Source organism: Crocuta crocuta, unplaced genomic scaffold (assembly GCF_008692635.1).
Source record: "Crocuta crocuta isolate KB4526 unplaced genomic scaffold, BGI_CrCroc_1.0 scaffold273, whole genome shotgun sequence".
Taxonomy (NCBI): Eukaryota; Metazoa; Chordata; class Mammalia; order Carnivora; family Hyaenidae; genus Crocuta; species Crocuta crocuta.
Genome location: NW_027529425.1, coordinates 5,453,126 through 5,477,593, shown reverse-complemented (window position 1 = coordinate 5,477,593; position 24,468 = coordinate 5,453,126). Strand labels below are relative to the sequence as shown.

Below are 24,468 nucleotides of genomic sequence, written 5' to 3'. Positions count from 1 at the left end.
GGGACGTGACTTTCATGCCGTGCCTGAATTACGGAAACGCTGTCACAAGTATTCTCTCACGTGACATCATGTCCCTGAGAAGCGGGTGGTGTGGCTGCCCCACTTTACAGAGGGGGAAGCTGAGGTACCCAGGACGCCACCAAGTGCCTTGGGGCCCTGCGGTCAGCAGTGGGGCTCACGGCCAGGCAGGGCTCGGCCCCTTCCGCCCCTGCACCAGCCCTCACCTGGATGATGGACTGCAGCTCCTGGATCTTGGTCTTCAGCATCTCGTTCTCCCGCTCCAGCTCCAGGACCTGCTCTCTCTTGGGCCGATTCTCGATGTCGTTCTTTAGTTTCAGAGACTGGTTCCTCTCCAGCTTACACTCTTCCTCCATCTTATTCAACCTATGCTTGAGCTGGTCGATCTGAAATACCCGAGGGTGTAACGGGGAGAACGCAGGAAAGGTAGTGCTCCCCTAGATCCCAGCCGACTTCCGCATAACCTGCGTGATGCCCGCCCCACCCCCCTTCATTCCAGGTGGCTACGGATAAGGGCTCAAAGAAACCTTTTCCCGTAAAACAGTGCCATCTCCTTGCCGACGAACAGCTCCTGACCTGCTAATTTAGGATAGTTCTGAAAGGCGCCATATGTCCCTTAGTGACTTCCCTTGGATAACTCTGTGGGGTGGACTGGACTATAGAACAGGGGACAGGACACCCAAGCCGGTGTGCCCCCTGGGTACAGAATCCACTCCAGTGCCTTCCTTGGTGGCCTTTCAAGTCTGATCCTCAGAACTCAGGGTCTCCCCTCAAGAACCCATGTTATCACAGGGAGGGAGGTGGCCAAGAGCTCAGGGTTCTGGGCCCTGCTGCCCTGACTGTACCCCAGAGCAGCCAGCACAGGGTTGTCCCTGTGGGTTTTCCACAAAATTCTATGTGGACAAACTTTACACTGACGTGAAAAGAACGGCATGAGGTTCTCTGGGTTCACAGAATCTCGGGCCTAAAGGACCCAACCGCAGGGCTGGAAGAGTGGCTTCCTGGAGGAGGTGGTCACTATGTTTGGAAATGGGGCAAGTGGTAACATGTGGAGCTTTACCCCTCAAGAGGTGAGTGTCAGGGAGTGGGACCAGGAGACCTCTCAGACCTTTGTGACTAAGGACGTCTGCTTCCCCAAACTGACTGATCACATAAAACACCCAAATCAAGACGGTTTTCAAGGGTTGCAGGGAACGGAGGGACCAAAGGGGTGAGCACCCTTTTTCAACACAGGCTTATGGGAAGAAGGATTGAAAGACACCTGGCAGGCAGCGGGTGGTGGCTTTAGCAAGTGGGGCCCCCGTGGAAGGGAAGCAAGGAAGGGAGAGGCACACAGGGAAGAGGCCTGGGGGCTCGGGAATGACCTAGGGGCTCTGCTGGCCAGAGGTTCTTTTGCATTCTAGACATGCTTCTCACTATGGCTACATCTCCAAGGAAATACAATACAGGACAAAGTCACAGAAGAGAAACTCATAAGTCGCTGCCATAGATTCATATCTCCAAATCCTAGCTATGACAGCACAGACACCTCCTCTTGGTCACGCAAAAAAAAAAATCCTGCTCAGCATCTTAGAAGGGCAGCCCGAGGGCCCCGTGCCAGGTCCTGATTCCCAGTCCCATCCAAGTGGGCATGGAGTGCTGGCACAGCGGGATGCTCCCTGGGTCCGACACTTTGCTGGAGACTTATGGTGCTGGGTCTCAGCAATGCTAGCGCACAGGGTTAGTTTTCATTATTGCCATTTACTTTTTTTTTTTTTAATTTATTTTTGAGAGTCAGAGAGAGATAGCGTGAGCAGGGGAGGGTCAGAGAGAGAGAGATACAGAATCCAAAGATTCTTAGCTGTCAGCACAGAGCCTGATGCGGGGCTCGAACCCATGAACTGTGAGATCATGACCTGAGCTGAAGTCGGGTGCTTAACCGACTGAGCCACCCAGGTGCCCTGTCATTATTGCCATTTACAAATGAGGAAACTGAGGCCAAGAGCCAACTCTGTGGCAAAGCCAGAGGCCAGAAGTCAGATTCGAAGTCAAATGTACAGGATGTAGAGGCTCATGCTCTCGGCAGAATCGCTCTGCGGCCAGCTACAGCACTGACTCAATTCACCGGAATCCTGGTGCATCATTTACTGATCTGTCTGCTTCACTGAAATTGTAAGTGACCTGAGCAGAAATCAGGTTATTTATCCCTGTGTCCCCCACAGTGCTTAGCACCGTGCCTTACACATGGCAGGTGCTTCATAAATATTCCGAGTCTATTTTCCACCCAGCAGCCAGAGTAATCCTTCTAGATGTAAATCAGTTGTCACTCTTCAGCTCTCAATCCTTCAGTGGCTTCCCATCACGACTGGAGTAAGTTCCAAAGGTCTTACCATGCCCTTACGAGCTGGGCCTTGGCTGTCTCTCTAGGCCACTTGCTCACTTGGCTCCGGCCCCTGCTGGCACTTTCGCTGGGTCTCAAAAACACCAAGCAGGCCCCCGACTTGGGGCCTTTCATTTGCTCTTTGCGCATCCTTCCCCCGGGCCTCGCATGGCTGGCTCCCTCTCTGTCCTCAGACCTCTACTCACACGTTCCCTTCTCAGAGACCCTTCCTGGCCATCCTATTTAAAAGAGCATGCCCCACTCCCTGTCCTCACTCTTTTCTTCCTTCTCTTAATAGCACGTATTACTACCAGGGCTTTATGTATTTGTTTTCTGATTAGCATGTGAGCTCCCTGACAGTAGGACCTTGGCCTTGAGTTATGTATCCTTGGAAAAGAGCCTGGTGCACGGTGGCACTCAATAAATAACAGGGATGAATGAGTTAGGCAAATTCTCCTCTGTTTTGGAGGTAAACTCATTAATGACATCCATCTCACAGCACCATACTGAGCTCTGTGGAGAGCTGTGAAGACCAGAGTCTTGGTCTTAAAAACGAGCGCTGTGCCTGTCTCCTCACTGATTTTCCTGAGGGCCACGCACAGTCCACGCCACTGGTGTCTCCATCTCTCCCCTCACCTGGCTTTGCACGGGGACTGTGCGCACAGGTCTGTACATGCTCCTGGCGGCTTGTGGGAGGGGTGGGGGATGGGGCCTGAGCAGGGGGTGCGAAGCCCCGCTGGGTCCGTGTGCCCACGTCTGCACATCCGCATGGTGGCGCTGGGCTCTAGACGGTCGCGCTAAGCCTCACTGGGTAGGCCCGCACACGCGCATGGTGTGCCCCCCGCCCGCGAAGAGCAGTGTGCCCTCCAGTCCCCCTCGCCCAGCGGGCTGAGCCGCTCTGGGAGCCTGGGTGCGCCTGCCCGCGGGTTGGCGGTCTCGGGCTCCGGGAGCCCCCCGCGCATGCCGCTCACCTCGAGTTGCAGGTCTCGGCTCCTCATGACCGCCATGTTCTTCTCTTCGCTGAGCTGGGCGTAGCGCATGGCCAAGTTGTAGTTGTCGTCCTTCACCTTGACCAGCTCGTCGTTGTAGCTGTCGCGCTCCTCCTTCATCTTGTAGTACCGCTCCTGGAAGGTCAGCAGCTCCACCCGCGTCAGCGTCAGCTGCTTCTTCTCATCCTCCAGCTGGCGTGACTTGGCCAGCAGCTCGCACCGCTGCAGGTCCTTGGCCTTCATCTGCTGCTGCAGCTTGATGACCTCATTCATCAGGAAGTGCGTGAGGCCCTCGTGGCCTTCCTCCACTGCGGGGAGGTGGGGAGAGCGAGTGGGGGTTCTGTTCACTCACTCCCGCTCAGACATTCCACTGAGCTCCTACTACCCGTCAGGCCCCAGGCTCTCGGGTGGAGCAAGACAGCCTCGGTCGGGCCTACAGTCCGCAGAAGGAGACAGACACTAAACACGCAGATGATCCGCACAAACAGAACTACAGATGGACAGGATTTTGCAAAGAAAAGGCACAAGGGCTCTGAGGATGGGCAGCAGGGGGCCAGATCCAGCCTGGGGGGCAGAGGGCTTACAAGGCCCCTGATGGTGGAGCTGCAAGGTTGAAGAAGGAAAACATGTTCTAGAATGGTGGGAAAATGCTGCCAAAGCCCTACAGGGAGGAAGGAGGAGCTTGGCACATTTCAGAAAACGAAGGCAGACCAAAGTGGCTGGAGTCGGAGAGACGTGTCATGGGGGACTGGGGCTGGTAGGGCCATGGCGGGCTGCGCTGAAGACACGTGTCTTTAGTTGGATGCGTGGAAAACCAGGAATGGTTTCCGGAGGGGAGGGCATCATGAGGCGTGGAGAGAGCATGGGGCGGAGCAGGAATGGGTGGAGGGAGCGGTCGGGGTTGGCGTCTGGACTGGGGGGCAGTGGTGGAGATGAAGAGAAGGCTGTGGCAAGAACATTGAGGGAGGGAGGTTCAGATGCGATCACCAAGGGCTCCTGCCCAGGGGTACTGGCCAGACAGTAGGCAGGGCAAGGACCGGATCCAGAGGGTAGTGTGAATTTCCCTTCCACCCCACCAGCATTCCTGGGGAATGTTCCATGAACACCCACGTCTCTTGGCTCCCACTTTGGTTTGCCTCTTGTCACTAACCCTTGCTCATCAGGCACAAATGAGTGGTTGACAGCCCACAAGTGCTACAGGGACACTGTCATAACGTCATAGATTCATAGCTTTAGAACTGTCCTGCCACTGGACACACACACGCACAGGCGCACACACACACTTCTGCCAGAGTTCAAATACTCCTGATGGCAAACCCTCTTACCCACAATGGTAGAGAATCTCCGGGTGGGCTCCTTTCCGGTCACCAGTTTGTACAGTTCCGGGTAGTAGAATTCCAGGCTCTCCAAGAAGACCACATAGCCCCTTTGGCCCTTCGTATGTAGAATGTCCAATAGTCGGCCTAGGGGAACAGAAACGGACCCAGTGGGAAGACACGTACGTTTCTGGTTGGACGAAGGTCCCCAAAGCCAGTCTTATCCTGGGCTCACATCCCTCAGTAAACTCTAAGAAGACAGTCTTGTCACATCTTGTCACTCTGGAGTTGTATCTGGGAGTCCAGATAACATCCATCAAAGTGCCAGGCCCTCAACAGGGATTCAGCAGCTGTTAGTTTTCCTTTCTCTACGAGATTGGTAGAACTACGATAAATGGAATCACAGTTACGAGAAACCAATGGTTCTGAAGAGCTTCCCCATTGACCAGGGCTAAAATTAACCATATGGGCCTCAGCTCTTCTGTGATTGAAGGAGGCTGAAGTCCAACAGCAATTAGAGAATAATGTATGGTTTTCCGAGATGCAGAGCAGGACGACAGATCTGTGGGTGGAGAGCTAGAAGTCACAGGAAGAAGGCACAGCTCCATGATTTGGGGGATCGGGAAACATCTCTAATCTTAATGTAATTTGCCCAGCATTTTCCGTTTCTCTCATACTGATTCCACTCGTCATTTACATTTCTTGGCCCTTCCTCAAACATTTTAGTTTCAGATATTTCTTCCTGGGAGGTCCCCAAACTCTCTACCTTTTCCCCAGGATAGACATAATAAATAAGTTTCGTCTTGTGTTAACGGATTGTTTGGCGAAGCTGCCTGGAGCACCGTGTTGAGAGGGATTCTAAAGTGACACCAGAGCTCAGTAGGAGAGCAAGCTGTGATTAGTGATATCTGTCATGTATGCAAAAGAGAGTCACAGCACATGAGCCACTTATCACCAGGCATACTGTGGGGAAGTGAGCGTCAAACCTTTTCAACCGTGAGCCACAGAAAGAAATATATTTTACGTCGTATCCTCATGCATACAGGCATTTATGCACACACGTATATATGAAACCCAAACAAGTTTTGCAAACCTTACTTATTACCTTTGAGGAATGTGATAAAGTGTCATGGACCCCTAGACAGTCTTGAAAAGCCTGCGGACCCCTTCTCAGAGCGATATTTTTAAACAGATAAAAAGGAATTGGATGATAAAGGGAATCAATTCTAATAAGATACCGTTATCAAATATCAGATGTGTGATTCAGTAATAAAAGTGCTCCTTTACTAATGCATTAACACCATCTCTTGGCTGATCTAATAACCACCACAATTTTGAGGGCCAGAGGAGTGTAAATGATATTTTGGAAGATATGTAACAGCTTCAGTGTGGTATGAAGATAATTTTAATTTTTATCGTTGACAGTGTTGCCTGTATTGCTAATCACTATTGTGATTTATCGCCTCCCTACATTCATAATTGATGGAAACACTAAATCTCAGTTTAGGCTAGTAAGATAAAGATGCAACTCTCCCCCCCCACCTCGCCCCGCATCCAAGTTCATGGACCCTCTCAGTTCTACACGTAGAGAGTTCGGTTGGGGGGATGGGGTGGGCAGGTCTGTGGACCCCAGTTTAAAAATTCGTGACCTGGAGAAATTTCCTTTTGGTACAGCCAACTAGAGCGTGTTTCCCGAAGCTGCCATGAGAGGTCGCCCACCCTTTCCCCCTGGGCGTTTGCGAAGGTTACCTGCCCTGTTGATCTTGGATGGCAGCATGGGTGCACTGAGCACTTCGTCTTCATCTTGCTCATCGATGACCTTACACTGGCGCAGGTAGGGGGTGAGCTTGGCTGGGTTGATGTAGCGACTCAACATGTGCCGGTTGCACTCCACATTCTCCCACAGGGCGTCCTCCTCATCCTTCAGGGTCTCCATGTAGTCATCCATCTCTGGCCCTCCTCCTTGTAGACATAAACCCCAACATGGTTAATAAAGGAGCCTCCCTGGACTAGCTCCATGAATTCTGTTAGAGTGATCTCTAGAATACATTGTTGAGTTAAAAAAAAAAGTAGAGGAAAGTACATATGGTATTTTACCTCTTATTTAAGAACGGAAAGAATATGAACATCGACATATTTTTCTTTATAGACTACACATAAACAATGGACAAATAAGCCATAATATTTTTTAAAAATTATTTATGGAGAGAGGGGGAAAATTTTGCAGCTGGAGTATATCCTTTCCATCCAAGAGTTTATATCTAAGAATTTATCTTCTCCCAAACAATATATACTGTTGCCTTTTGTTTTACAATTTCACATAAAAGACATCATGTTGTATGTTTCCTTCTTGAACTTGCTTTTTTCTCTCTGCCTCTTTTGAGATTTATCTACCTTAATACATACAGATCTAATTCATTTATTTTGTAAAAAAGAAACAGTTTGAGATATGATTCATGTGCCGTACAATTCACCTTTTAAAATCTAAGGTGTGTAATTCAGGAGATTTTAGTGTATTCACAGAGTTCTGCAACCATTCCAGTGAATTTTAGAATATTTTCATCATCGGCCCTGGCAGATACTCCATCTTCCCATTAGCTGTGACCTCCCCCTTTCCCTCCAGCTCCTGCCAGTCCAGCAGGAGGCACCCACTAATCTACTTTCGGTCTCTACAGATTTACCTATTCTGGACATTTCACAAGAGTGGAATCACACAGCAGGTGGTCTTCTGTGACTGGCTTCTTTCACTGAGCAGAACGTTTTTAAAAAATTTTTTAATGTTTATTTGAGAGAGAGAGAGAGAGAGAGACGTAGCATGAGCAGGGGAGGGGCAGAGAGAGAGAGAGGGAGACACAGAATCCAAAGCAGGCTCAGGCTCTGAGCCGTCAGCACAGAGCCAAATGCAGGGCTCGAACTTGTGGACCGTGAGATCATGAACTGAGCCAAAGTCAGACGTCTAACCGACTGAGCCACCCAGGTGCCCTGAGCAGAACGTTTTTATGGTTCATCCACGCTGTAGCATATTTCATACTTCATTTCTTCTTACTGATGAGTCATTTTTCACTGCGTGGCCACATCACATCTTGTTTACCCATTCACTGGTGAATGTTTGGGTGGCTTCTCTTTATTGGCTATTATAAATTATGTTATGAAGGTCCATGTATGGGGTTTTGTGTAGACCTGTGTTTTTACATACCACGGGCAGATACAGAGCTGTGGGATCACTGAGCCACAAGGAAAGCCCAAGATTCATGTTCCAAGGAACTGCCAGGGCACCCGCACCAGTTACATTCCTGCTAGTGGCCCATGTATGAGGTTCTGTCACCCACATCCTTACCAACACTTGTGGTTGTCTGTCTTTTTCCTCCAGCCATCCACGTGGGTAGGAAGTGGTAGTTCAGGGTGGTTTTGATTTGCATTTCTCTAAGGACTGATGACATTGAGCATTTGCATCTTGGCCATTTGTGTCTTCAGAACTTTTGTCCATTTTTAAATTGGGTTGTTTGTCTTTATTATTAAGTGGTAGGAATTCTTAAGTGATCTGCATTAAGTCCCTCATCAGATATATGATTTGTAAGTATTTCTTCCCATTCTGTTGGTTATATTTTGACTTTCTTGAAGGGTTTATTTGCAGCACAAGAGTTTTTAGTTTTGATGTAGTCCAGGTTATTTGGTGTGTATCTAAAAGACCAGTGCCTACCTCAAGGCTAGGAAGAGTTGCTTCTAGTTTTTTCTAAGAGTTTTATCTTTTTAGCTCTTACATTTAGGCCCATGATGCATTTTGAATTAATATCTGTGTATGGAGTGAGGTAAAAGTTCAACTGTGTGTGTGTGTGTTTTTTTTAACTTTATTTATTTATTTTGAGAGAGAGGGAAAGCATGAGTCAGGGAGGGGCAGAGAGAGAGGGAGACAGAGAATCCCAAGCAAGCTCTGCATGGTCAGCGCAGAGCCTGATGCAGGGCTTGAACTAACGAACCATGAGATCATGACCTGACCTGAAGTTGGACACTTAACCGACTGAGCCACCCAGGTGCCCCTCAACTGTGTTCTTTTATAAGTGGATACTTAGTTGTCTCAGCATAATTTATTGAAAAGACTATTCTTTCCCCATTGAATGGCCTTGGCACCATTGTCAAAAATCAACTTCTTGTGTTTATTTCTGGACTCTCAGTTCTATTATATTGGCCTATATGTCTATTTACGCCAGCACCACACTATCTTTGTTACTGTGGATGTGTAGTGAGTTTTGAAATTGGGAAGTATGAGTGCTCTGACCTCGCTCCTTCTTTTTAACATTGTTTTGGTTATTCACAGCCCCTTGCAATCCCATATGAATTTAAGGATCAATCTGTCAATACCTGCAAAAAAAAAAGTAGCTAGAATTTTGATACTGAATCTATTGAATACGTAGATAAGCTTGGAGAGTATTATTATCTAACCATATTGTCTTATGATCTGAGAATATGTGGTGTTTTTTCATTTATTCACTTCTTTCATTTCTTCCAGCAATGTTTTGTAGTTTTCAGTGAACAAGTCTTGCACATCTTTTGCAAAATGTATTCTGAAATATTTTATTCTTTTTGATGACCTCATAACTGTTTTTGATGAACTGTTTTCTTCATTTCATTTGTGGGATGTTCACTGTTAGCATATAGATATACAATTGATTTTTCTATATTGATCTCTTACTCTGCAAATAATAACCAAAATAATTTCTTAGTTCTAATAGTTTGTTAGTGGATTCTCTATGGTTTTCTCTATATGAGATAATGTCATCTGCAGTTAGAGATAGTTTTCTGTCTTTTCAATCTGGATGCCTTTTATTTCTTTTCCTTGTCTAACTGCCCTAAATCGAACTTCCAGTACGATGTTAAATAGAAGTGGCAAGAATAGACAAACTTGTCTTGTTCTAGATCTTAGGGGAAAAGCATCAATTCTTACATCATTAAGTATAATGCTATTTGGTTAGGGGTGTGTGTGTGTGTGTGTGTGTGTGTGTGTGTGTGGTTTAGATACTCTTTATCAGGGCGGGAAAGATCCCTTACATTCCTGGTTTGTTGAGTTCTTTTGTCATGAAAGGCTATTTGACTTTATCCAGTGCTTTTCCTGCATCCATTAGGATTGCCATGTGGCTTTTAGTTTTGATTCTGTTAATATGGTGTATTACATTAATTGATTTTCAGGTACTAGAGAAACCTTGCATTCTTGATATAAATCCCACTTAGTCATGGTGTGTAATTATTTTTATATGCTGTTGGATTCAATTTTTTGAAGCATATTTTTAAGGATTTTTACATCTATGTTCATGAGAAATATTAATCAGTAACCTTTTTTTGTTACTTGTGATGGTTTTGATATTGGGGTAATGTTGGCCTCATAGAATAGTTGGGGAATGTTCCCTCATTTTCGGTTCTTTGGAAAAATCTGTGTGAAGTGTTTTCTCTTTTGTTTGGTAGAATTCACCAGGGAGGACATCTGGGTCTAGGATTTTATTTGTAGGCGGGTTTTTGGTTACTAATTCTTCACTTATTATGGGTCTGCTTAGATTTCCTGTTTTCCTTGAGTCATTTTCAGTAGTTTGTGTCTTTGGAGATGTTTGTCCATTTCATCTGATGTTTAATTTATTGCAGACAATTGTCCATATTATTCCCTTATAGTACTTTTATTTATGTAAGTTTGGTGGTAATGTTTTTTATTTCTGATTCTACTAATCAGAATCATGTGCTTCTAGATCTAGGTGCCCTTGAAACTAATAGGGGATGTTTTAACTGACGTAGAGGGAACAAAATAAGTACCTATTTTAACTTCTCACTGTCCCTGCCATCGTACTCTGAACCCATGTCTTCTTTTTTATCAGTCCCTAGTCATGAGAGAGAGAGAGAGAGGGAGGGAGAGAGAAGAAGAAGGGGGAGGAGGAGGGAGTGAGGAGCAGGGTGGTGGGGAGTCAGGATAAAAGGGAAGAGGGAGGGAAGGTGAAGGGGGATGGAGGGAGGGGAAAGGAGAGAGAGAGAGAGCTAGAGAGGGAAAGGGGAGAGAAAGGGGAAAGCTCTATTTTTTCCTTGGTCAGTCTAGCTAAAGTTTGTCAATTTTGTTGTTATCTCAAAGAACCACCTTTTTACTGGAAACTAAAGTCACATTGTGTATCAGATATTCTCAAATAAAAAAAATAAACAACAACAAAGAACCAATTTTTGGTTTCACTGCCTTCTCTCTACCGCTTTCCTATTCTCTAAGTCATTTACTTCTGTACTAATCTTTATTATTTCCTTCCTCCTGCTTACTTGGGGTTCAGTTTGCTCTCCTTTTTCTAGTTTCAGAAGGTTCAAAGCTAGGTTACTGACATCTTTTCAAGTAAAAACACTGGGGCTATGAATTTCCCTCCAAAATTGCTGCCTCAGCAGCATCCCTTATGCTTTGGTACAGTGCGTTTTTATTTTCCACCTCCAAGTAAGTTGTCTGATTTCTTTTCTGATTCCTTCTTTGACCCACTAGTTATTTAAGAGTGTGCTGTTTATTCCCCCCCCATATTTGTGAAGTCCCCAAATCTCTTCGTTATTTATTTCCAATTTCACGGCACTGTGGCTGGAAAATGTACTCTGTATCATTTCAATCCTCTTAAGCTTGCTGACGCTTGCTTTGTGGACCAGTGTATGATCTTGGACAACGTTCAGGCACGTGTTCTGTGGCCACCGGGTGGGATGCACCCTGGGTGTTGGTTACATCGAGTTTGTGCATCGGGTTGTTCGAGTCCTCTGTTTCCTTGTTGGTCTTCTAGCAAACGGTTCCATCCATTATTAAAAGTAGGGGCTGAAAGCCTGTGACTCTTCAGTTAATTGTTCGTTGTTGCTGTTTTATGTATTATTCATTGCCAGAATCTACTATTATTTATTTACCCATTTCTCTTCTGATAAATGTTTAATTTTCCCCAATGTTTTACGTGGACACCTGGTCCTGTTTGTAGTGGGAAACGACGGAAGTACCCGAGACATCGGTAGATAGTGCACAGTCCTTTTGTACTACAGAGTAACACCTTTTCAAAAACCTTTTTTTCCTAATGTTTATTTTTGAGAGAGAATAAGACAGAGAATGATCAGGGCAGGGGCAGAGAGAGGGGAGACGCAGAATCTGAAGCAGGCTCCAGGCTCCAAGCTGTTAGCACAGAGTAGGACGCGGGGCTCGAACTCACGAACCGCAAGACCTGAGCTGGAGTTGGACGCTTAACCGACTGAGCACCCCAGGCGCCCCAGTGCAGTAACATCTTAAAGGGATGTGGTGACATAAAAACATCCTAAGACACTGGGTTTTAAAAAGGCAGGTTTCAAGGGGTACCTGGGTGGCTCAGTTGGTTAAGCATCTGACACTTGGTTTTGGTTTAGATCCCAATCTTGCAGTTCGTGGGTTCGAGCCCCGTGCTGACAGTGTGGAGCCTGCTTGGGATTCTCTCTCTCCCTTTCTGTTCCCACCCCCCTTCTCAAAGTAAATAAATAAAACTAAAAAAAAAAAAAAAAAAAGGCAGGTTTCAGAATACATACATGTGGTATAATAATAATAAAAAAATTGGTCTTGGTCCTGGTTTGTGCCACAGGCTCAGAGGACTCTTGGAATCCTCTGAATGATGAAGTGTCCTCTGATGGTAATGAGGTGACTCTTTGCTAAAGGGCACCAAATGCCAGGCAAACCATGTCGTTAGAGGGTTGTGACTTTCAGCCTCACATCCCGACCTCCAGGGAGGGGAAAGAGGCTGGAAAATGAGTTCAGTCATCAGGAGTGAATGATTTAATCAATCGTGGCTACGTTAATGAAGCCTAGATAAAAATCTTTCAGCAGTGAGGTTCAAGGAGCTTCTGGGCCAGTTAATAAACACGCCATCTGGGAGGGTGGCACCCCTCAACCCCGTGGGGACAGAGGCTCCCACACTCGGGACCCTTCTGGACTCCGCCCTCTCTCTCCTCCTCTGGCTGTTTTTTTTGTACCCTGTAAACGGTAATAATCGGTACAGTGTCTTCCTGGAGTGTGGGAGTCACTTCAGCAAAGTGCTGACCCCGATGAGGGGCTGTGGGAACCCCAGATTTGCAGCTGCCGCTCAGGGACAGTCTGAACGGCGGCTGAAGTGAGGGTGGGCACCTGGGGGCCTTTGCTGACTCTGAAGAGTGGGTGCTGGGACTGAGTCGAGTGCTTGGATATGCCGAGTCGGAGACCCGGGTGGTGTGTGGAGAGCGAAACATACTTGGTGTCAGGAAATTCTGACGTTTGGTGTCAGGAAGGGGACATCACAGCAGGGAACACATGAAACCAATTACAGAAGGCACCACGAGGCAGGGCTGTGGGCGTGCAAGCGTGTGGTTGAGAGGGAAGGCAGACCAGAAGGAAGAGAAATGTTCCCGAGAATCAGATTACACCGGCTCCGTCTAGGAACAGGACTAAGTTCAGAGATTAGGGCTCCTGGAGGGCTCCGACATTACCCCGTTGTGGTATTTATGACAAAGCGTGTGTCACTGCATTACTTGCAGGGTCTGGGAGAAAAAGGATAATTAACAAAGACGAAAGCCACACGGGGCCCTGCAGATATGCCAATATCCCCCATCTGCTCCCCGCTCGCATCTTGGGGACCACAGCGCCGATCGCTTGTTTGCACCAAGTAAACCCTCTGGCTAGTGGCCTGACCGGCCTCACAGAGGACCGGTGCCCAGGCTGGGGGTTTCATGTGAGGCCAAGTAGACGGTGCGGGGGTCAGAAGGTGGCAGTGGGGGGAGCAGAGCTGGCTCACCGTGCAGCCAAGGCACAGGCAGGGGAAGGCAGAGGGTCCGGTCTGCTGAGCGAGGCCACAGGGAGAGGCCACACAGACCCAGGAGAAGCAGCAGGAGTGGTCTCTCTCCATTTCTGGCCCCATCAGCCTTGGCCTCCCCAAGAGCCTCGAGAGCCTACTCATTAATCGGAACTGCTGGAAGTGGGTGTTGACGACACACAGCCCGAATGACGTGAGTGGCTGTACCTACTTGCTGTCATGAGCAGCAGGTGCTTTAAAGTCATGAGAAATGAGGACACGGGGTGCCTGGATGGCTCAGTCGGTTGAGCGTCTGACTATGGCTCAGGTTGTGATCTCACGGTTTACCAGTTGGAGCCCTGTGTCGGGCTCTGTGCTGACAGTGAGGAGCTGCTCCAGATTCTCTCTCCCTCTCTCTGTCCCTCCCCCGCTCATGCTCTTTCTCTCTCTCAAAATAAACAAACTAAAAAAAGTGAAGACCCAATCTCCCTCCCATGCAGGGAGCTTTCTGCAGACAACAGCCCTGACTCACAGACGTAAGTTGCAATGTGTACGCGCCCTTGTGCTGATAGAGCACGGCCAGTGGGGCCACGTGGTGAGTTTGGGGTTTAGTGCCACATGACCAGGCCCACCGCAGCCGCCCACCCTGACCCAGAGTCACTACGAGTGTTTCTATTCGCAAAGAATGTCCTGACCTAGCCTACTTTTAGTCTCAACATCCTGAGTAGGCGATTCAACACGTTTAGTGAGCACGTGGCAGACATTGCTGTGTATCCATGCCCCTTCCCCCCTTCCCCCAACTCCTCTCACTTCGAGAATCCTCAGGTTTTTTCAGGTGGCAGCTGCCTCGTGCTTCAGGGAGGCCGGGCATCTTCCGAGCTGCAGGGAGCAGACCATTTGGTCTGTACCAGGGGTTTAAGAAGAAGCACGCGAAGGGCCTTATGCCACACACATGAGCTGGGGGGACGTGTGCTGGGGGCAGTCCTGGTGCTTTTCCTGGACCTCTGACAGGGACCAAGGAAGGAATGGTCACCCAGCTTGTGGATGTTCGCAGGCGAAGGTGTGTGTGATGCCGGGGTGGGGGTGGGGGGGCGCGCAGCCCTCCTGTGAGCTGAGGACACACCTGAGAACAAAAGCCAATGGGCTCAGCATGGCAGAGCAGAGAGACGGAAGGAACCTGGGTCCTTGATGTCACCTCCTGGGCACTGAATCCACCACCAGACCCCTCCCACCACTGACTCCTATGCAATACAAACAATACCCTTTGCCCTGAGCCATTTTACAGTGAATCAACTATTAATACAGCCCGAAGCCTCCTGACTGGTGAATGGATCCACTCAATATGAGGACGAACTGAGCACGGTGACCCACGGGCTTATGCTTGTTAAGAGAATCAAAGGCAGGCACCTAGAAGTGAGTTAAACGGCAGCACAGGGCAGGGAGATAGGCAGGTCTGGATGGAGCTGGGAAGCGTTTCTGGCTGCCCGTCCTGGGCAAAGGAAGTTGTGTGGGCACTTGTGAAGCTTGCGAGCAGCAGGCCTCGTGCAAGAGAAACCCGTCCTCTGGGCACGGGGTGGGGGGGAGGGGGCATGCAGCCACCGAAGCAGTTCTGTCCGTGGGTGCTGCTGGGAAGGAGGAAAATAAAAAGGAAGTAGGAAGTGACTAGAGCAAAGCCCTTACCCCCAAATGTAAAGGGGAGGAAATGACAGCCTTGACCTAGTGTAAATCTGCCCCATCGCTGACACCCTGAACACCTCGGTGCCTTTGCAAACACACTCGAGTGTAACTCGTGAGAATGCCTACTTTGTGAGTGTCCTGAGCCATGGGGCCTGCTCTCCCGACACTGTGATCCCCTTCCTAGCAGCTGAGCGGGGTGAGCACCAGCCACCTGCACAGACAGCTGCAGGGGCGCAAGCAGGGCTGCGGAGGAGGTGGGGGTGACCCTGCTGGTCGGACATAAGGGGCCCCCATCCTGGGCTGCTCCTGTGTGCCAGGTGCCGTACCTGTCACCTCCTTCCATTGTCATGGCAACCCAGAGGGGGAGGGGATCATCCCCGGTCTGTAGACAAGTGGTCTGGACTGAATGGTATCCCCCAAATTAGGAACCATGGCCTGGCCCACCTGTTCCCACCCAAGGGCTAAAGGCCAAGGTGAGCGGTGACTCGCCTCCTGGTGTCCTGCAGTGGCTGAAATAAACCCTGGGACTGGAAAACAGGTGGGCCTGACCTAGTAGGAGGCTGGACGCACGTGCCACGTGCCCAGGCTTCCCTCCCTGGATCGATCCCTGGAGAAACCAGCCTGTCAGCAGGCTTGTGAGAGGCTGGTCCACATTGTGCATCCAGACCCCAGGAAGAACACCGATGTCCTGATGCAGGAGAGGGGCTGAGCGACATAGCCACGCGTGATGGGGGGGGGGGTGGAGAGTAGAGGAGGGTACGGCCATCCCCACCCATGTGGATGAACCTCGGGCTGAGCCGCAGAGCACAGCAGCAAGTCACAGAGCGCACCTGACGCAACACTGTCCGCCTACGTCTCTAACACACACACGACTAGACCTCATACAGCACAACCACACCGAGGAGCCAGGAACGGATCAAAACCAGAGTGGCAGCCCCCCCGGGGAGGTCAGCACAGCAGCTGTGACACCCAGGGACGCCCAGGGGATGCTAGTGATGCTGGGAACTGGGGTGCAGCTTAGCTAGGGACACGGTGTCCATTTCATCATTGTCTCTCTCTCGCGTGTGCACACACACACGAAGTATTTTATGGGCAAAACCATGGCTAGTGTAGTTAGCATCAAAGAGAAAACCATCGTGGGCACCATTTCCGATGTATTTCCTTCCCGTGCTTTGCTGTCAGTCGGCCTGATCCAGCCTGGTCTTCACCTGGTGTCCAGCTCCAGGCAGTTTCCTCAAAAACCATTTTCCCAGAAATGCGCCCTCAGATGCGGTGCCCCAACACACCGTTGTGCTGCCCCCATCAGTCCCGGCCAGCACCAGCGTCACCCCTGCCCCAGCCCTCAGCAGGCCAACCCTCAGCAGGGGCTAGCCTCTGTTAGTCAGACCCTAGATCACACGGGTCTTTGTAGAAATAGTGGGAAAAGCAAGGTCACGGTTCCCAGGCCAGGTACTGCAGGAAGGGCCCCTCTGCTCGCTTTTTCACAGGACAGAGAGATGACCTGCCTGTGGACCAAGTCCGTGGCAGCTGTGGGCCTCACCTGCCTGCCTCATTCACTCGAAACACTTCCCGCGAGGCCCCCTATGGCTGTTTCGATGAAGTTACAAATCTTGATCTTGGCCCCAAGGTCCTGCCCGGTTTGCCTCCTGCTGGCTCCCGGGGTCTTATCTTGACTGCGTCTCAGGCTGGCCAGTCTCTGCCTGGGTCTTCAGCAAACTGGCTCACTGCACCCCACTCTGCCTAGAACCTCCCCCCACCGCACTCCTGTCAAGTGTCAGCTAAGCCTCGCTTTACATTTTATACACCGGCGGTAACTCAAGCGAAGTACCTGGCATGTGGTCGGTGCTCAGTAGACAGCAGCTGCTGTCCCGTTACGGAGGTCCAACTTCCACTCCTCCGGGCTGGCGCCCGTCCTTCCCTGAGCCAGTCTTCCTCTGGGTCTAGAGCAGTGATGGCCGGAACCTATAAAAGGAAAGACAATCTGATGTGGCATGAGGCCGAGGTTGGACACAGAGAACCATTCAAGAATCCGAGATGCGCCACCTTGGAAGAAAAGGTTAGAAAATCCCAGGTGACATCTCTCCATGTGACAGTGACACAGGGGACCACGGCCAGGAGCTGCTGGGGAGAGTTCCGGGCCATGGCCAGCCTGGAAGGCCACTGGCCACACCCGGCAGAGGGGTGGGCGGTGGCCACGGGGTTAGTCCTGGCCGGGGCAGAAGGTCTTTGAAAGTCATTGATAGTAATGCTTGCAGAGTCGAGACACTCTAATCAGCTACCACTTCGTTAAGTCAAGAGCGGCAAACTGCATTCCTGAGCCCACAGGAGCTCCCTTCACCATGAATTATGCCTTCAGCCCCCTGCACACTCATGGGTCTGGGCAGGGGCTCGGCATGCTGTGATTTCCCCTAGGTGGTGTTCCTTATGGGGAGTGACAAGGCTGTCCTATGTGCCGGGCACAGCCATCCAGGAGCCCCAGGGGGGAAGGTCGGGGAGGCGGCGAGGGGAGGCACGACTCCTGAGAAGGGGGACCTGACATGTGGCCCCACAGCTGTCGGAATCCCTGCGGTCGGGGCCTCAGGCAGCTGCTCCTGGACTGACCGCTCTTAGTCAGCAGTGACAGGGACCCTGGGACATCACTGTTTAATCAGGAACTTGCTTTGTTTCGGCTTTGAGAATTAATCACAGGTGACACCAGATCTCCCAGGGCTGATAGAAGCTGTTCTTGTCGGCTGTCAGCTTCGATCGGAGTGAGCCATCACAGGCCCTCAGCCCTGGGGAGGTGGCAGTCACTTGCTTCTCTGGAGGACACCATCTCCTTCATCTCCTCGTGGCCTCCCTGCTCTGCGGCTGGGCTGGGAAACGGCCGCACTGCTGGCCGGCACTGCAGGGCAAAGGCCGGGGCGGCAGGTGACCTTCAGGCCCCAGCGCTCCAGCAGAGATCAGCGGGTGGCCCCCCAGGCCAATGCGCAGAGGCAAAAGGAAATTCTTCTCCGCACTGGCAATGAAAAGCAAGAGAACACGCATTTCTTTTATAATTGGAAGAAAAGGCTTCCTACAACATTAACTGTAAGAAGGATTTTAAGTGCAAGAAAGGGAAATGAGATTTGCACGGGGTTGTCAACTACCTAACATGTCAACGTAGGCTGGAAAAACTGAGACACGAGCCAACCAGCACTGAGGCTAAACTTTCCGTTTCTGCTGTCAGAATTTTGATTACACCCTCAGGAACCTGGTCGTAAGGTAGGGAGAATTTATAGGATATGTCTCTTGAGGGAGTACCTTATTGGTCTAACAGTGCACCGGCGGAAACACCATCCCTGATGCTTACAGACGACTTACCCTGTGCCAGGCACTTGCTACGCACAACTGATAAACCTCAAACTCTCTGAGATGGGTGGCACGTTATTATTGCTACCATCCCCTCCATTTTATAGCCAAGAAAACCAGACCCGGGAGAGGTGCAGAGTCATACCATTAGCCTGGAAGTCAGGGTTTGGACTCGAGTTTCTCTGACTTATTCTTATTACCATACGGCGCCTAGAATTGCTTTTAAAAAAATAAAAAGTTAACTCTGAGAAAGACTATAAGCAGAAAGTGTATGAGCACAAGCTCCCTGAAATATCACTTTTACACGCAAACTTCAGACGTAAGTAAAACTGCGTAAAAAAAGATTGCAGCTATTGGCTCAGTGTTAAAAAAGAACAACTATTGCTTCTCAAGAAAGGAATTTTTTGGTGGGTTATTGGCTGTTATTCAAACAACGTCAAAGCCCATTCTCCCTACAGCGAAGCTGTTTAATTGACAAGCTTGGTTGCCTCCTACTTAAGAATAAACAGAGAGCCAAGGATCACTTGGTGTTTGAGGAAAGTCTTCATGTGAAAGGAAGAGATCAAGAGACAAGTTGATACAAAGAACTTGCAGGAAACAGACAATGCACAGAATAAAAGAAAACTTAAAAAAAAAAACCCACCCACATCCTGATAATTCAAATCCATTGAGATGAAATAAGATATTGTAGCCTCGAAACAAGACTAGGATGCTATGAAAAGAACACAAGGAAGAGTTCTTAGCAATTAAAATAAAGTGCCAGAAATTTACCAATAGAAAGTCTGGAATACAAAGTTGAGGAAATCTCCCAGAAAATTAATACAGAGAAGAAAGATAAGAAAGGGCAGGAAAAATGAGGTTAATTTAGGTTTAGCAGCCAATTAACTGGAAATCCTGCAAAGAGAGTGTAAAGGTTATGTTTCCTTCTTATCTAGTTTTTGGGGTCGTAATGTAAAGGGATGAAATTATCAGAGAAATAGTTATTAGGGATTCTCCAGATTTAAGAATCTGGAGATTTAAGAACAAGAGTCTTCAGATTTAAATTGCCCTTTGGGCCCTCAGTACAATTAATTAGAGGAGAAAGAACCTTCTCAGAACATTGTTGTGAAATTTCAGGTCATCGGAAAATAAGAGAAAACCCTAAAAGCTTTCAGAAACATCAGGTCAGATACAAAAGACTAGAAGTAAGTTTGGTATCAGACCTTTCAATAGCAATACTGGAAGATGGGAAACAATGAGGCAATGGCTTCACATTTGTGATGGAAAATACTTTGTAACTTAGAATTCTATTACACTGCCCCCAAACTATTAGGCATGAAAATAGAATGATATTATTTTCAGAAAGGCAAAGACTCTAAACATTTATCTTCCATGTACCCCTTCTTAAGAAGCTACTAGAGGATATATTCTGGAAAAATGAAGGAAGAGAACAATAAAGAGGAAGGTATGGAGCTCAGGAAACAGAAAATCTAACTGGGCAAAGCAGCATGGAAAGTTCCAGGATGAGAGAGATGTGGCAAGATGCAGGTGGCCAAGCTTATGGCAAGATCACGGAGGGGCCACTAGAGGGAGGTGGCCGGGGGAGAAATGGAATGGTCATCTGATATATTTCATAATTTGGGAAATGATGTTGTTAGGCAAATGACCCAGGTGAGATGGAAAAATAATGAAGGATAGGCATATTAAAAAAAACTCAACAAATGAAAAAAAAGGCAATATTAACTCCAGGACAAAAACAACAAGATAAGAAACAGTCACAGCATACAACTTGCCTCAACATAAACAATATTTATGTAGAGACTATAATGTGACACATAAAACTATGATCTAAACGCACTGACAGAATGGAGGAAGGGGAGATGCAAGGAGTAGGGTACTCAGAAAAGAGGGCTAAACACTCATTTACCTAAGAGTATGTCAATAAATAATGCCTTAAAATGGATATGTTGGTAAACAGCAATGCAAACCTATTGGAAATAAGAAAGAAACAAAGAGTTACCTCCATTGTCTCTACACTTATTCTATCTCTCGTAGGCTTCACCAGACAGCCCACTTCTTCATACACCAGCGGTGCTGACTGTGTGCTGGGCACTTCACAGATGTCATCTCACTTCACAGGAGCTCCATAAGGCAGGTTTTAATATTCCCACTTTGTGACGGGGGTTGGGGGTGGGATCGGAGAGTTAAATAATGGGGTGAGACCCCACAGCCACGTTTCCAAGTCAGCCCTCCTGGACTCCAAGTCCCCCGATCTTAATTAAACTAGCAATCATCACGACTAACATTTATGAAGCACTGAATCTAACCAGTTAAGTTCCTTGCTTCCTGGGCTCCAGATCTTTCTCTTTATTGCTTCAGGCCCTCATTTTGCTGGAGGATCCTGCTGTAGCTGGCTGTGAAAATGGACAGGGTAGCAGCTTTCGGCTGACACAGCTGCCTGGTCCGTGTGGGTCATCTCATTTAACACGACAACCCTGTAGGGCACATACCACTGGCCCGTTTTATAGGAGAGAGAGTCAGGGAGGTTCTGTTCCCTGCCTCACGTCTGTCCCATCTCCCATGGGACTGAGTCTGGGGTCTTACTTGGAGTAGCTGCTCCAAAATGTATCAGTTGGGTGAATAAGTAAATAAACATCAAATCCCGATCAAATAAACAACGAGGCTCTTATTAGATCAAATCGAGGGAGGGCCCAGCGCTGTGGAAAAGAGCTGTCTTTGTGGGACAGACCCTTCCTCTCTCCAAAAGCTGCCCTGGGGCAAAAGCTCTGGAAGCAGAAAGGGGGTCAGCAGGCAGTCAGATAAATGCATCTCCGGTTAATGGATTTGCCTGGATGACCAGAGCGAGAGGCATGAGATGGAGGGTTTAATTATTCCAAAGAAATCTCCACTTAATTGAAAGGACTTCTGGCCAAAAAAAAAAAAAAAAAGGAAAATCATATTTAAAAGGATGATCTGCTGCCTGTGAGGAAGGATGGAAGAGACACTGGTCCAGCCGCCTATGTGTTCATGGCCCTGGACACGAAGCTGTATGGAAAGGGACCAGAACCGTCCCCTCCTGTGGGCCTCATCCACACCCACCCCTCCAAAGTCCCCATTCCTATAAAAAGGACACGTAGAGAAACAGCTAGAAAACCTGCCCCCTGCAGGATGCTTCCCTCGCGTCCCAGTTGACTTTGCAACCTGTGTCCTCAGCTCATTCACTGAGATGACAGTATTTCCCGTCAATTAGCATGGGTACAGGCTCAGTACAGCTTCTTTGATACGCGTTTTGAAAGCGGCGATTATTGTTCTAAACGGGCAGGGGCGTGGCAGTCACCGCCAGCCGCCAACCTAGCAGCCATTCTCACCTACCTATTAACAGAGCCCCCGTTCTGGGTGGAGCATTCCTGAGCCCATCGAAAACCTGTGCGTGCAGCTCCTCTGGTAAGTAGAGATGCCCGTGTGACAGGATTCTGGCCAATGAGATGTACGTGGAAGTTTCTGGAGACATTTAGAAGGGCTCTTTGAGGGGTGGGTGGCAGAAATAGGGGGAGAAGAGCCTTTTATTTGTCTCTGTCTTTCTACCTGGAATGTGGATGCAATGCTCTGATTCAGAGCAGCAATCTCGGGAGCATGAGGACAAAGGCCACACCCTAAGTATGGATTCCTAGCATTTTGGGGTCCAAGTTAACGTTTGAGTTCTTGGTTCATGAGAAGAATGAAATCCCTAGTATCCCTTTCACTCAAAACTCTGACTTTGTTTTAAACAAAGGAAAGACAAGCCTTCTAAGAAAGTCATACTGACCCCAGCCATTGCCTTCTGAGCCCCACTCTCTGAGCAACTGTCTTTTCTGGCTATTTCCTCTGGTTCCTTTTTCTCTGGATACAAAACCAGAGTAAGCAAATCAGTAAGGACCGACGTGTACAGCCTGTGCACAGACTGCCGCGGAGAAAGGAACCTGGGGGCCTCTGAGGGGTCAGCAGAACACAAGGAGACACAGCGCAGCCCAGGGAACGCTGACAGAGGACGCATCTGGCTCACAGCGCACAGTGAGATTCATCTCACCTGCCCGCCAGCCAAGGTCCTGCCTCAGATCCTGGGCGGGGCCCCTCCCTTTTCAGTCTCCAGTCGCATGTCTGGCCGCTGTCACATCCACTGGAATATCTCCTCTCAGCCAGCCCTCGTTATTCCCCAGAAGCTCGCCCTTGTCCTGGCCCGCGGGACAGCTTGGCCGTCACCCCAGGCACTGCCTGCCAGACAACTCGGAGCCCCGCCACCCTCCCCCGTCCACCTGCTCCGGGACTAGGCCCCCTGTAATCACACCCGGAGCTCCTTAAGGTGCTGCACCTGTCTGTCCATCCATCCGTCCGTCCATCCATCTACTTTCAGGTGATGCGGGCAAAGGGCCAATGGTTTCTTCTGTGGAATAAAAATGTCTCGACCTGACATCTATCAGGAAGGGGGTATGAGCATCAATAGAAGTCAGGGCTCGGGGGGGATGCGGTGGGGAGCACAGCACAGTTACTGAACACAGAGACTGAAGCCACAGCAGGCCTTGCTCCCTCCCCTGTCCCCAGGCTTGTCACCTGTCCCAGCTTCTACAGTGGCTTCTGACCTCCACCGAGGTCAAGATCTGTGGAAGGACACATGCCTCCCACGTTACCAAAGGCTGCTGCTTCCCCTCCAGCTCCCACTCTCCTGACACGGCCACAGGGTAGCTTTTGAAAGCAGCCAACGAGGAACGACAGATTTGGATTGTTCTGAAACGCATATCCATGTACCACACTCGCTCTGCCACGAGCATCTGTTCCCTCCGGATTCTGGCCATGCACGCGGCAGACTGCCGGCCCCCGTGGTCTTCAGGAGCCACGGCGGGACGGCTCGGCCAAACCCAAGTGCAGCCTCCTGTGGGGCTGGCCAGGGGCGAAGCCTTGGCCTTGGTGATAATGAAATACCGTTCTCTCCCACTCTTGCCTCAGAAACCTGGTCAGCAAAGCGCCTTTGCCACAGGGACCATTAGGTCACTGAGACCTCAGCTGATTCCAGCTCAGCAGCCTTCTGGGCTTTCAAAGACAGGCCCTCTGCTTGGTGCGGAGACCCAGTGGATGTCCTTTCCATTGGTAGATTCTTCATCGGATTATTCAGGTTGGGAGAAGTTTGCAGGGTCCATGGTCCCCTGAGGCCTCAGGTCACGGCTGGGTCTGCTGTTGTGTTAACATGTTGTGGGCGTCCAATGAACGGTTGCTGCAGGACACACTCTAGTGATCTAAGGTACTATGGTAAGGACATTCCATTGTCACAGAACTGTGTTCAGTTAGAAGCACCTGGTGGCGGCAGGCGCTACGCTGAGCCCAGGCGTAGCCCTCCTAGGTCCCTCCCAGCGGGATGTGGGTCACAGAAGGGACCAGTGTTCTGGTGCTTTCCACCTGGGTTTGCTCTCACTCCTTTGCACACCCGCGATGATCCCTGGAGGAGGCTGCGTGGTGCTTGTCTGTGAGCCTCCAGCACGCGGCCGGCCCATGGGGAACTCTCCGCACATCTGCCCAGAGCGCGAACCGACAGGGGTCCTCCCGCGAGTCCTGCCCAGACGCGTGGGGTTCCTGCCATGCACAAGTGTCCCCAAAGAAGGATGCGGAGCATGCATTTCAGTGCATGTGTCATGGGGAGGTGTAATTCCAGCCCAGGAGAGGTGGCGGGAGAGCACGAGCTCCTCGTTGATCTGGGGAGTTGGGGAGGCAGTCTGGGAGGGAAGAAGCCGGACAGACACGGCCCTATGCAGAATCCTGCTCCGGGGGCTGGCCTGTAAGTGGGGAAGGGGGTAAGAATCTTCTGGGCAGAAAGCTTGGAGCCTTGCATTTCATAGGAAAGGTCACCGGCGCCATCAAGTGAGAGCCCCACTCGGAGAGCAGCTGGGCACGAGACTGGAAGGTTCCATGGGAGACACATCTGGACCTTCAATCTTCCCCTGTTCCTCCTCCTCGTCTCGCTTGGCTGGTCCCAGAAGCCCCAGGTTAGAATGGTAGAGTGCCATGCA

The 24,468-nt window shown here is 49.6% G+C and overlaps 1 protein-coding gene across 2 annotated transcripts in view; it reads right to left on the bottom strand.

Annotated features, from left to right (window-relative positions):
• Positions 1-24,468, bottom strand: part of CARD11 (caspase recruitment domain family member 11) — a 111,648-nt gene that overhangs the window by 22,403 nt on the left and 64,777 nt on the right. For both annotated transcript variants that reach the window (XM_077758770.1, XM_077758771.1), the window contains exons 2-6: positions 16,953-17,086; positions 6,432-6,644; positions 4,692-4,829; positions 3,349-3,674; positions 225-404 (exon numbers count right to left, since the gene is read on the bottom strand). In XM_077758770.1, the coding sequence (XP_077614896.1) occupies positions 225-404; positions 3,349-3,674; positions 4,692-4,829; positions 6,432-6,644; positions 16,953-16,959 (864 nt within the window). In that variant the 5' untranslated portion in view covers positions 16,960-17,086. The remainder of the gene's footprint in view (positions 1-224; positions 405-3,348; positions 3,675-4,691; positions 4,830-6,431; positions 6,645-16,952; positions 17,087-24,468) is intronic.